The sequence below is a fragment of the Dunckerocampus dactyliophorus genome, chromosome 6, assembly GCF_027744805.1.
Source record: "Dunckerocampus dactyliophorus isolate RoL2022-P2 chromosome 6, RoL_Ddac_1.1, whole genome shotgun sequence".
Classification (NCBI taxonomy): Eukaryota; Metazoa; Chordata; class Actinopteri; order Syngnathiformes; family Syngnathidae; genus Dunckerocampus; species Dunckerocampus dactyliophorus.
Genome location: NC_072824.1, coordinates 17,403,316 through 17,415,854, shown reverse-complemented (window position 1 = coordinate 17,415,854; position 12,539 = coordinate 17,403,316). Strand labels below are relative to the sequence as shown.

Below are 12,539 nucleotides of genomic sequence, written 5' to 3'. Positions count from 1 at the left end.
GAATCAATAAATGATTGCTGTTTTGTGGTTGACTATGGTTTATTATTAGTCCCAAAAATGCCTATTTAAGCAAATGTTCCCTATTCCTGGCCTAACCTAAGCATTTTCAGGCATAAAAATGTTCAAAATAACTCAAATGCAAATACAGTTTAAGGCAGTGGTTCTCAATGATTTTCTGTCATGCCCTTAATGGGGCACAGAAATGTTTACGTGCCCCCCGGTTTTAAATGCTATTGAGAAACTGGTATCTATTTATTTATCTGTACTGTACAGACTGAACTCAAAACTGAAACTAGTGAAATGCAAGAAAATGGAGAGCAGTGAAGCATACAAGAGTATTCAAGTGTCAAATTGCATGCTGAGTACGACAAGTTCATACATGTTGGCAGGTCACCACTAATATGGAAAGTCCTCCCTGCTTCTCAAGCCCCCCCCTGACATATTACTGCGCCACCCCGGGGGCCCGCCCCACTATTTGAGAAGCACTGGCTTAAGGCAATAATGAACTGTAGTCTACACTGGCCACTAGGTGTCACTAACACGCACCAGACTTGATTGCCACAGGCTTTTATTATTTTATAATTATTTACCTCACAACAGGCACAATAATAACTTAATCATCATCATCATCATCATAATAATAACAGAGGCTACTGTTGTGGCCGTATTTCAGTTAAATCTCAATGCTGAATCACTTCCTGTCCACACGTCCGGAAGACATTTATTGAAACACACACGAGAACAAGTCTTATTTATGTCTTAAATGTATTATTTTATCTGATTATATCTGTTATTTGGGGTAATACAAGTGTAAAGGTGACTATACGGGTGTTATTTCATGTCTAGAGGGCTCTAATAATGGTAAAAATGGTATGTAATCATATTTATGCTGTAACTACAAAAATATTACATTTACTAATACCGAATCCTACTTTGCCAAAAATGCACGTATCACGATCGGGTGTGGAACCAATTAACTGTGATAAACAAGGGATTACTGTATTATCTAATCATTTAGCTGGTGTTATATTCCGAAGCCACCCACCAAATAGCAAATAAACACAAATAATGCCTGCAGGTGTTCCCAAATGTTCCCTTTTTTTTTCCCCAAACACTGCGTGCCAATTAGTGGTGCAACAAGGCTATTTATACAGTGCAGAACAGTACACGGCTAGTTAAACAGTGCCGAACAGTGCATGTAACATACATTAGCACCAGAAAAGTCATTCATTGCCATCCTCTTGGGAACTAAAACCGTGAAAGTCTTCCTCTTCGGTGTCAGAATTTAACAGCATCATAATTCCTTCATCACACACATGGTCTGTCTCTCTCTCTCTCTCTTTCGGGGTGCTCTACATGTCCTCTTGGCAGTAGCTCCAGCCTTCTGAAACCTGTTGAAGCTCCACGTTGTAAGGATCCACCGACAGACTTGTGCAAAAGTTGCACAGTTCCTTCTATGACAGCCAAATCCATCGCCTTTACCTTGAAAACGACATCATATCCATTTCTTTGGGTGTTTTCTGTCATGGAAGATGGGTTGTGTACGTGCACAACATGTTTACATTCCGGCACAGTAGGTGGCAGGATGGACGTAAACGTTGGTTGCAACCCGCCATAAACAAAAAGTTAGTATTACATCGATAGATAGCAACTTTATTCTTTTTATCTTCAAGAGAACAACGGAGCCTTTTTATGTTTTGTTTTATATGGTTTATTGTACCTGTAATTCTGTTTATTGATGTATAGTATACGTGAGCGGCTATGACATGTACGTACGCCTGTGGCGCTACGTACATTGCGTAAGTTTTACATCGGGTCACTTGGGGAATTGCTGGATATTACCCACTATTCCTGCTGGAGTTATCACTCTGGACTTCATAAGAACCACGGTACAATGGGACCAGTGATACCATGGTCCGCCAGATGCAGGTACGTGTCAACAACACAATCGCTGCACAAATTCCAGTACGTCCCCTCTTTTTTTTCGGTGTAATATCTAACCATATATCTTATTAATACTGAGTTGATCTAATTTTCAGAATATACCAAGTGCCAATAAAAAAACAGGCAGTCTGCCGAAAATGGCTCCCAGGCCACACTTTGGACACCCCTCATCCAAAGCATACAACTAGAAGAATACGAGCTTTACAAGTTACATTGTGTTTCTACGTAGTACTTGTATAAACTTAAATACATACAGTATATGAACTACATAATAAGTAATCAAACTTACACATGACAGTAAAATTATATTGGAATGCTGTAAAAATCTAAACTAGTCATACTGATCATGGTAATCAGGGCTTCAATGTGCCTTAAGCTTTGTGTTGTACAAGGTGATGGTGGCCACTGGTGTGTATTGAGAGTATACATCAAGTCTCCTGTCACTCCCGGAAGTGTTCCCAGCTTCTTATTTCTGAAAACAAGGATTCCCCTGGACAGGAAGTGTAGTTCACCATCTGTCTGTGGCCGTGGATGGTGTAGTTGGCCACCAGCCTTCCTCCGTCGACGGCGCAGCGCATCAGGCGATGGCGCAGAAGGTCCAAAGCGTGACGCGATGGCAAAGTGGAGGTATAGTTGCCAATGATTGACATGCCGTACCCAAGGCTGTTGTGTCCTCTCGTGTGCGTGCCAAGGAGATTCCAACCCCGTCCTTCATAGACGTAGCCATCAGACCCGACTACAAAGCTGAGATCACAGAGGTCAGAGGTCAGTTTTTATTATACACCACTCAGATGACAAAGACAAGAAATTGGCATTAAATATGGTGACAATTGCAAGAAAAAGTTGTCATTTTAAGAATAAAGTCATACTGTTATGAGAAAATAGTCATAATTTTCAAGGTAAAGTCTTCATTTACAAGACTATATTACTGTATGTTCCGTGTCTGTCGCTCTGCTGCCACCTGTCGGCCTTTTGGCTGAAGTGCACTCCGTGCTGCTGAGGCGGAGCCACCTGGTCACACCTGCGACCAACTACCTACCTGATCCTTTTAAGCATGGCAGCAGCAGTCACCAGTGGCCAGATTGTACCTCTACCTTCTCATTCTCACCACTCAGCCCGGCTCCTTGCCTCGACCTGTACGCCTGCTCTCTGGCTTTTAGTATCCTCGTTTGTGAGTAGTATTTCCCGCTTGGGGCTTCCAGCGGCGACCTGTGTTTTTGTGCTAAGCTACCTTGTTAACTGCTCGGCTTTTCCTGCAGTGTTTTTTCGTTCCACTGTTTTGTCATTTTTGCCTGCCAGCCTTTTGCTGACAGTGTTGTCGTTTTTCACATTTTGGACTCATACTTGTGCTGTTAGCTTTTACCTCCTGGTGAGGACACCCTTTGTTCTGTTAAATATTTATTGTTACTTCACTGCACTGGGATCCACACACGCATTGGCTAGCGCCAGCCCTGACGTATATAACATTACAATAACAATTTCTTGATAATAAGGTTCTAATTTTAGGACAATAAATGAAAGAAGCTTTCATGTTATGAGAAAAAAAATCAAAATATTCAAAGAAAAAGTCAAAATTGCGGTATTTGTTCTGATTCGCACTGGGGATTGATCACATGACCTTTGTAATGAGAGGCGAAAGCGCTGACCACACGGCCAAAAGCCCAGACTTTCAATTGCGTGTTCAGCGCAGCTCTCAACGCAGAGGGAGTGAGGTTTACCAACGTGCACTTGTACAGCCTCATAGGCTGGCATCCGTTACAATTGTACGAGAATACAGTTGTAATATCGTGAGAAAAAGTCAGAATCTAATGTGGATACATTTGTACTTTTATGAGAAACAAGAAATGGTTATTTCACAGAAACCTTTACACTTATGACATTTTGGAACGCAGTAACAGTTCGCCACCTGCTGGCCATAAACTGAACAGATAATTACTTGCACATAGAGTATTATGAACTACAGTGTCAAGCAGTCATTTCTTATCTACACTATAATACAAACATATCGTAGTTGCTCGCAGCCAACAACAAAATCATGCAAAAACTTTGGGATTTCTAACTACATTATTTTCTGAGTAACATAATGGCCCATATTTCCAAAATGTATATGCATTTACATAAAATTTGATGTAGTTATTTACAAAATGATTTTTTTAAGTGCCTTTTTTTTAATCATTGCGCCTGAAAGTTTCCCGGCCTCATGGTTGGAGAACCCTGATATAAATCCTAACTTAAGGAAAACGTCCTAATATTACGAGAATAGAGTTGCAATGTAACTTGAAAAAAGATATAATTTTTGGAGAATGATGTCAAAATTCTACAAGGACAGTTGTAATTTCCCTCATTATACTTAGATATTAAAGGGACAGTTCGTTTTTTTACATGAAGTTGTATGACATCCCATTCAGCAGGGTAGTGCATCAATGGTGACTTTGCCCCCCACTTTGTCCCGTGACCCGAGTTACAGTCGGATTTTGGTGAAGAACTGGCGAGGATGTTAAGTTATTCTTTTGTCGTTTGAGAAACTATAAAATAGTTAGTTTGGGCGTAGACATCTCGCTCAGTGTTTCCCAAACTTTATTGAACCAAGGAACATATTTTACAGAAATGTTAAATGCATGGCAGCAGGTGGATACACAGGTTAATTATGTACCTTCTGCCATTTAGTGGCCTGTCACTTTCTGTCACTGGCATGGATAGATGTACAAAGATACATTATTTGTAGTTTCGGACAAATAATGTGAAATTGGATCACTTTTCTTGGCACCCTAAGGTGCCATGGCACTATGGTTGGGAATCACTGGGCCAGACTCCCGACAGGACTTTATTAAGTCTTGTACTTGGCTAAAACCACCAGGTTGGAAGCTCAGTGTTTGTTTATCAGTTTATCAGAGTTGTAGCAGGCACTGACCTACATCTGTGGTTGATGAAGAACATCAATATTTGTGTACCACAGGAGTCAGCAATCGTTCAGTTGGAAACATGTTTGGACTTAAGAGTGATTAACAAGAATTTTAACATAGTTATTTGCCATTATTGTTTTTGTTGTTTTTTTTTACGTATAGCAAAACTAACCTTACGTACCACTTTTGTAGATAAGGTGCTATTTTATATTGTCCCCCCTTTGCTTTATCATTATTGAAGAAAACCAGCAACCAGTTTCAATTGGTTTTTAAGTGCAATGAGTTGTTAGTTGTTCCACCACCGAACTGTTTACATTTTGATTGTACAACAAGAATGTGTCACCTGTATCCGATGTCACTCCACTTGCGGACCTCCTGGTGGAAGCGCTGCATGGCTCTCATGTCGCGGGCGCATGTTGGAAAGGACAGACATGGCTGGGAAGGTTCATAGGTGTGGTGAACGTAGACAAAGTGAACGGGCAAAGACAGTCGTATGGGTGTACCCTTGTGGGCCTTTGCCCCCCACTGGCAGCGAGAGATGATTTGAGGGCAATCTGGTGCAAAATAGGTGGAAATATTCAAGTTAGTGCAGTCGTCCAATACAGTCTTGTAAATAATAGATGAGGTTTTGATTTACAGTTTACTAGTTTTTATTAGGTTTACTAGTAAAATGTTCAGTATATTATGTGTACTGTATGTTGTTCCTTAGGTCGGTCAGCTCATTTTTCAATGGCCTGGTTCGTCTGTCACTTTTAAAAACCAAAAGTGGTGCTTGAGGGGTTAGAGGTTGGCATTTGGGTGAAAACTTACCCCAGTACTTGTGCACAAATGCTTCCAATCCTTCCTTAACTGCCTTCTTGACTCCAGTGTCCAGAGAGATCCATTCTGTCTTCTCCAACCTCCAGACCAACTTAAGTGTCTCCATCACCTGACTATGAAGGTCAAGGGGTTCCAGAATGGATCGAGAGATTTCCCTTCGCCTTGGACTAACAGGTTTGGAGATGTTATCAAGACCCCTGCCCTCATGCAGAGTAAAACTGTAGTACCCTTTAAGGGTCTCGCTAAGCTCAAGCGGGTCTTGGGCTTTGGGTAGCTTGCTGATGTCCAGGCCAAGTATTGCTCCATCCATACCCCCGTTTATCACAGCATCAGTGGCCAGAGTGGCGGGCCAATGCAGTTTGAATACTTTGGGGTGCTGTACGCTGTCCCAGCACCCATCAGGCCCCAGCCGATTGGATAACGGGATGTCCTGCAGGCTGAGGAAGGATAATCCAAGCGTCCTTCCTAAGGTGAGAGGGAAGAGCCCAACGGCCGATGTCCCCTCCATCTTCGCTTTGAGTCCAGATTCGATTCCTAGCAGTAAAGGTGCCAGGGCGACTGTGCTGCCGTCCGGAGCGAGAGCCACCCCTCGCTCCTCGCCATTATTTGTCACAATGTGGTGGATGGCCTTGTCAAAAAAGCTGAAGGAGGAGGCGTTGAGGATGGAGGTCTCCAGCCCTGCAGCATCACTGAGGTTATTAGAAGCGCCCAAGAAGTGGATGGTCATGGCGTCGTCATGGCCCGCAGTCTTCCGCAGGGCTCTGACTAGCGCCAGGGGGGACAGACCTGGGTTGGACTCTTCCACCTGTTGCACCGCGTGGATGAAGTTGTCCATGCTTCGCAAGTGGACACCTGAAAGATCGTCAGAGTAAGTGAAACCACACATCACATAACAGGCGCTCACTCCCCTCACCAAGCTAAATACTTTTAGTATATTGTAGTGTACTACAGAGGTGTCCAAAGTGTGTGCGGCCTGCGGCTGTTTTTTTAATTGGTCTAAAAATAGATATTATCCCTCCATCGATTTTCTATATCGCTTCTGTTTGGTCACGGGTAAGCTGGAGCCTATCCCACCAGACTTCAAGCGAGAGAAGGGATAATTTAAAAGAAACAAAAAAAAAAAAAAACAGCAAAAATGAAAAAATCGACAGTCATTTTACAAGAATAATGTCAAAATGTTAACAGAAAAACATGACATTTCCCGAGTCGTATTATGAGGATGACATCATGTTTATGACATCATTTTAGAATCATAAAGTTCAAATATTAAAGAAAATTTATTTTTCATTTTTTAAAAAGTTGTAATACTACAAGAATATGACAAGAATAAAGTTGTCATTTTTAGAAAATTTGCAGAAAAATTATGTTACAGGAATAAGGTCAAAATATTATGGGAAATAAGTCAGGAACTTTAAATGAATGAATTGTACAAGAAGAAAGTTGAAATAGTTGGACAATTTAAAAAAAAAACAACAAAGGCAGATATAAAAAAACAGCTGTAATTTTATGACAAAATAAATCAACTCGTAATATTGCATCATGTGGAAAAACAATGTCCTTTTAGGAGCATAAAATTGAACTCTTAAAGAAAATATGTTATTTTTTCAAAGTCATAATATTATGAGAAACAAACAAAACAAAATTAAGTTGTAACTTTCGAAAACTGATACAAGTTTCCATAATTATACAAGAACAGCTGTAATATTACAACAAAAATGTGCTTTACCATAAGTTCCAATATTAGAAGAAAAGTCAAAATTTTGCAAGAATTCAGTTGTACTTGTCAGAGGATGAAACCATATTTTTTTCAGAATCAATGTCTAATATTACAAGACCCATCAGAATTCATCTAAAATTAAGTAGCAACCTTACAAGATAAGATTGCACTTATATGCCAAATTTGTAATTTTCAGGGATACAAAACAATATACACACACCAACAATAATCGGAAACAAACCTGCCGGCCTGCTGGAAGTTAAAAAGAAGCAGCAGGATGACGCCAGGAACAACAGCGACGCTGGAAAAGACGGCATGTTGCATCTCAGGATAAATGAACACATGATGACCTGAGCAGCAGTGAGACAGACAGCGCTGTAAGAACATGGAGGGTCACAGTATGTGTATGCATGTGGGAAGTGGCTGTTGCTGCAAATATTGATTCAGCCTGAGCAAAACACATCAAGTATCAAAGGTCATACACTGTTAGTCTGCCGGGCAAAGATTTTGTAGATGTCTAAAATAACTTAATTAATTAACCAATTCATTAATTAATAATCAGGATAAGCATTATTGTTATACGCTCTTTATGGCCCTTAGAAGATTAAATACCAAAATATCTTTTATATCATATTAAATAAATGATTTATTTTAACCTAAAGAAAATATTGAAACCCATAATAAGAAAAAGCTTACAGTTTTGACCTTATCGTATCCTCCTGGGACAGAACAATGCATTTCTGCCCTCTATAAGGGGCAAATGCAAATGAAAAACACTTGCATCACCCTCTCGTGGAAAAGTAGAGCATCCACCGGCACAATCACTGTCGGTACAGTAATACATGTTTGAACACAGCCATGTGAATAAATACACTCCTGATCAAAAATTTTAGACCAATTGAAAAATGGCAAGAATTGACATTTTGCACTGTTGGATCTTAAGGAGGTTCTAGGTAGAGCTTCAAAATGCAAAAATAAGAAATGGGAGAGAGACAAAAACAAATTTGGGTAAGCAATTTATTGCAAACAACCCATTCATCCATTTTCTATGCCGCTTATCCTCATTAGGGTCACGGGGGCATGCTGGAGCCTATCCCAGCTGACTTGGGGCGACAGTAGGGGTACACCCTGGACTGGTCGCCAGCCAATCGCAGGGCACATTCATACCTATGGACAATTTAGAGTCACCAATTAACCTAACATGCATGTTTTTGCATTGTGTGGCCAACATGCTAACCACTCGGCCACCGTGCGGCATTGCAAATAACCATGAAACTGAAATAGGCTGTTCATTAGCTGATCAAAAGTTTAAGACCATACTATTTAAAAAAAAAAAAGGAAGACCCCCTAGAACACATGTGTCAAACTCGTGCCCTGGAGGGCCGAGACGCTGCAGGTTTTCTCTCCAACCAGTTTCTTCAGCAGGTGATTTAATTGATGAGCTCCTTCCCTCAAACTGAAGGTGTTGATCATTAAAATCACCTGCTTTAGTGACCGGCTGGAAAGAAAACCTGCAGTGTCTCGGCCCTCCATGGCACGAGTTTGACACCCCTGCCCTAGAATAATATTAACATTTTTAAAAAAGGACTCAGTCATGAGTAGTTGCAACATTCTTGTTATCTCACTTATCTCTCTTACTCCATTTCTTTGTTTTACATAGAACCCCCTTAAGTTCCAAGAGTGCAAAATGTAAATTCTTGCTACTTTTCAACTGGTGCTAACATTTCAAAATCAGGTGTGTATATTACAAACGTGCTTTGCACATGCAATAGCGATACGGATTTCAAGAAAAATGCACTTTTTTTTTTCGAAATTTGTCCATCATCCACAATCCTTTTTGAGACACAAACACACGTCTTTCCCTTTTCTGTGCATTCTAAAGCTATACAAACAGCTAAAAAGAGGGAGGTAATTAATGTACGTAATAGAACACACAACACCTCCAAAAACCTCCAACAACATTTTATGGTTTTAAATACATGCTGTGATCATGTCATAACAGGCACATTCATGATAGCATGTAATACTTAAGGTATTTTGGCCATTTTAAGCATTAATGGAACTTCCTTCCTGGGCGCATTGATTTCACATAGCAAAATAGAAACGTTAATTTTTCCAAACTCAAAAACAAAAAACACAGCAGCAGCGGCAGCAGCAGCTCTAATAGGTGTGTCCCATTTCGTCTATTCTTAGCTGCCTCTTTTTAGCCGTTTTTATGTCTTTACAATGCACAGAAAAGAGAAAGACGTGTGTTCAAGTCCCACCCAAGGTTTGTGGATGTTGGGCAAAATTTTTTAAAAAGTGCAGTTTTCCTTTAAGAGTAAGTTTTGTAACGTCGCTGGAATGACGATGAAGCACTGTTTACTAGCATCTAGGAAACAACACTCCACATTTGGAGCAGGTAGATTACAATATCGAGAGCATTGATACCAATGTTCCTCAGTATCGGATCAATACGAGCATAAAGACAGTTCTCTTCTACAGGACTGATAATATAGTTACAGTGTTGATATTGTTATATTATACTGTGCATTGTTCATAGAATAAATGATTGGACACATGAGAACTTCGGGTGCAAAACCAAAATGATTTGAATGAGAGCCAGTAGTAGTTTTTGCTTTTTTTTAGATATTTTGCACAATTGACTTTATTTTGTTCTTATTTTGCTTTGTGTAATGAAACTGAATAATTGTATGACAATATGTTGTTGCTATTGTTCCATACATGTCTTATGTTGTTGTATTTTTTATATTGTTAAATTGTTCACACATACGTTTGTTGATAAATATTGTTTGTCTAAATTATTTGGCCTGTGGTTTGTTGTCATTATCATGATCTTGGTTAGAGTTTACAGTGTTGCGGACATTAACATTTATATAAATTACATGGTATGGATGTACTATTTGTGGATTGACAAATATTTTTCTTTACTTAGTTTTATCAAATTTTAGTCATATGCAGTAAGTTGTTACAGTTAACCTCTTTTCCCGTCTAATTTTGCACTTAAATTCTGAGGAAAATCGTTTTTTCATCCTCAGTCGTCGTGTTTTTTCTCCTGAACCTACTTTCGCCTTATTCCGGTCACATGGTGTGACTCACGTGACTAGACCGGAAACATGTTTTAACAACAGTCGAGCAGCCCATCAGCGAACTGTTGCTCCACAGCACGGTCATAAAAAACGAACAGACAACTCCTGAATTTTAGACAGCCGACTGACCTATTTAAGGATTTTAAAAATAAAAACATGTCTGCGTCGGGACACCGTGACCGTTCAGGTAATGTAATACCGACATTCACTTAACTTTTAGAATGTTTTCGTCCTGTGACAGTAACTTCTCTCTCCTAGCACATCGTATTGTGTATTGCGGCATTTCGACGTCTTTTGTTCAGATATCCACACCATTCCAGTCACTTCATATTTTTGTCATTTTTTGCACAAGATGAGTTGATATCGTGGAGAGTTTGCCCACTACCACATCTGGCAACATTAAGGCAAATTCTTTAATTCTACCACATCACAATTCAAGCTGGCACACACAGAATTTATTTAGATTCCGCCACAATTGTGACATTCATTGTCATCGTTGTAAACATCTCAACTGTCAAAAGTTGTCACCTTAAATTCACTCTATGGTACTGCAAAGATCTCTAATACTAATTAAGGATCCCAAGAAAACTTTGAACGTTAATCTTCCGCTAACCTGCTTCTTTCCAGTTGATGTAATGTGGATTTCTTGTTTTTGTTGTTTTGTATTGATTGGTGTGGGGGGGGGGAGAAAGGAGCTATTTCAATGTACCACATGGAAACAATCTCTTTTGCACATTTTAATACAATTTCAAGAGCGAAATTATACATTTTAGATATACAAATACTTGGCAGATGACCGCATGTCGAAATATGTTTTCAGGAATTAATTTGAGATTAAGAGACTAATTAAAGGCTAAGGTTTCATTTACTCACGAAAGCCTGAAGCAGTAGTTTACAATATTGTACTCTTTGTTCAAATTTCATGAGATACTGAATTTGGGATTTTTATCAGCTGTAACCTATTATCAAGTACAGTTCTTTACTAGATCTTATTAGATTCAATTCTAGTTGCATAAAGACTGTGCGTGTGTGTGTTTTTTTTTTATAAATAGGTAAAAGAAAAAGGTGCTAACTGTAAGCATAGGTAACAAGTGGACTGACTGATTTTTGGCATTCCCCAAATCGCTGTTTATTGGGGGGGGGTTCTTGGAGAACGTAGTTGTGGTGACCATGAAGGAGTAAGATCTTGACACGCACAGAGGATGTATGAAACATCTGATGTAATATGTGGGGTGCACGTGTGGCACACAACACACATAGGAGTCCGTAAGTGCGACCTACGGAAAAATGGACATTTTGCCCAAACCTGACACCAGCAAAATGTACAAAAGACACACGAAGGCCGTACGGAGGACGCACAAAGACATAGGAAGTGCGTAGGTTTCTCTTGCAACCTGAAAAAAACGTAAGCGCCCATAGAGTGAGACCTCTGCTGCCGGTCTATGCCTTAAAAATGTCACACGTGCGCAATCTTGTGTATTTTTGCACGTAGACCTGCCATAGGGGCCCGTGCGACTGGTTGGGACCTCGGCTTAAGGTAACTTTCTCAACCATTAGTTTAAACAATCTTTTAAAAAAGGACGTGTGGCCTTCTTTACACCTTTTTTAATTAGCCTTTTCCTTTAGTCCCGATTTCATTGTATGGTTCAAAGCCACAAGCGTGTGTTTGGCCTCTGTCTGCCAGACGAGATGTATGGCACTGATAGGAGCTCGGAGACAGCTTCTCGGTTTTGATTGACAGGTGGGCCTCTTCATCGCTGTTGCTGCCCTCGCCCCGCAGACGGTCATGAACCCGAAGAGCCAGATATTTCTGCGGATTTACTCGGCGTGATTGACTGTTTGAGTCAAGGCATAGCGTGCGCCCAATTTTCCTTTGTCCAATGTCTATCGGCTGTGACAGTCGACACGCTCTCCTGATCAAAGATATGTGTCGACTCTTGCCTCATTCCGTTTGTCTGCATGCATCTTAAGTGTTTGGATTCTTTTTCCTCTCTTCTGGCACGCAAGGCCTGTCATGGCTGGGCATCTTGCTCGCCAGCTTAATTAAAACTCTGTCACTCAGCTCCT

At 40.2% G+C, this 12,539-nt stretch overlaps 2 protein-coding genes across 2 annotated transcripts in view; one reads left to right on the top strand and one right to left on the bottom strand.

The window, feature by feature from the left end:
• Positions 1-558: 558 nt before the first annotated feature.
• On the bottom strand, positions 559-7,784 carry pglyrp2 (peptidoglycan recognition protein 2). The gene is made up of 4 exons (XM_054778394.1): positions 7,625-7,784; positions 5,658-6,518; positions 5,191-5,401; positions 559-2,688 (listed from the first exon to the last, which is right to left on the bottom strand). Exons 1-4 carry the CDS (start codon positions 7,725-7,727, stop codon positions 2,385-2,387), a joined length of 1,479 nt encoding a protein of 492 aa, XP_054634369.1. The 5' UTR covers positions 7,728-7,784; the 3' UTR covers positions 559-2,384.
• Positions 7,785-10,491: 2,707 nt separating this feature from the next.
• LOC129183092 (mucolipin-1-like) overlaps positions 10,492-12,539 on the top strand; it is a 28,831-nt gene continuing 26,783 nt past the window's right edge. The window contains exon 1 of the mRNA XM_054779944.1: positions 10,492-10,659. Coding sequence (XP_054635919.1) covers positions 10,629-10,659 — 31 coding nt within the window. The 5' untranslated portion in view covers positions 10,492-10,628. The remainder of the gene's footprint in view (positions 10,660-12,539) is intronic.

Coding starts and splice junctions, on each gene's coding strand:
- pglyrp2 (XM_054778394.1), bottom strand. CDS start 7,727: ATGTGTTCATTTATCCTGAGATGCAACATGCCGTCTTTTCCAGCGTCG. Junction 5,402..5,657: donor ATTTGTGCACAAGTACTGGG/GTAAGTTTTCAC, acceptor ATTTTGCACCAG/ATTGCCCTCAAATCATCTCT. Junction 2,689..5,190: donor TGGAGTGACATCGGATACAG/GTGACACATTCT, acceptor CTGTGATCTCAG/CTTTGTAGTCGGGTCTGATG.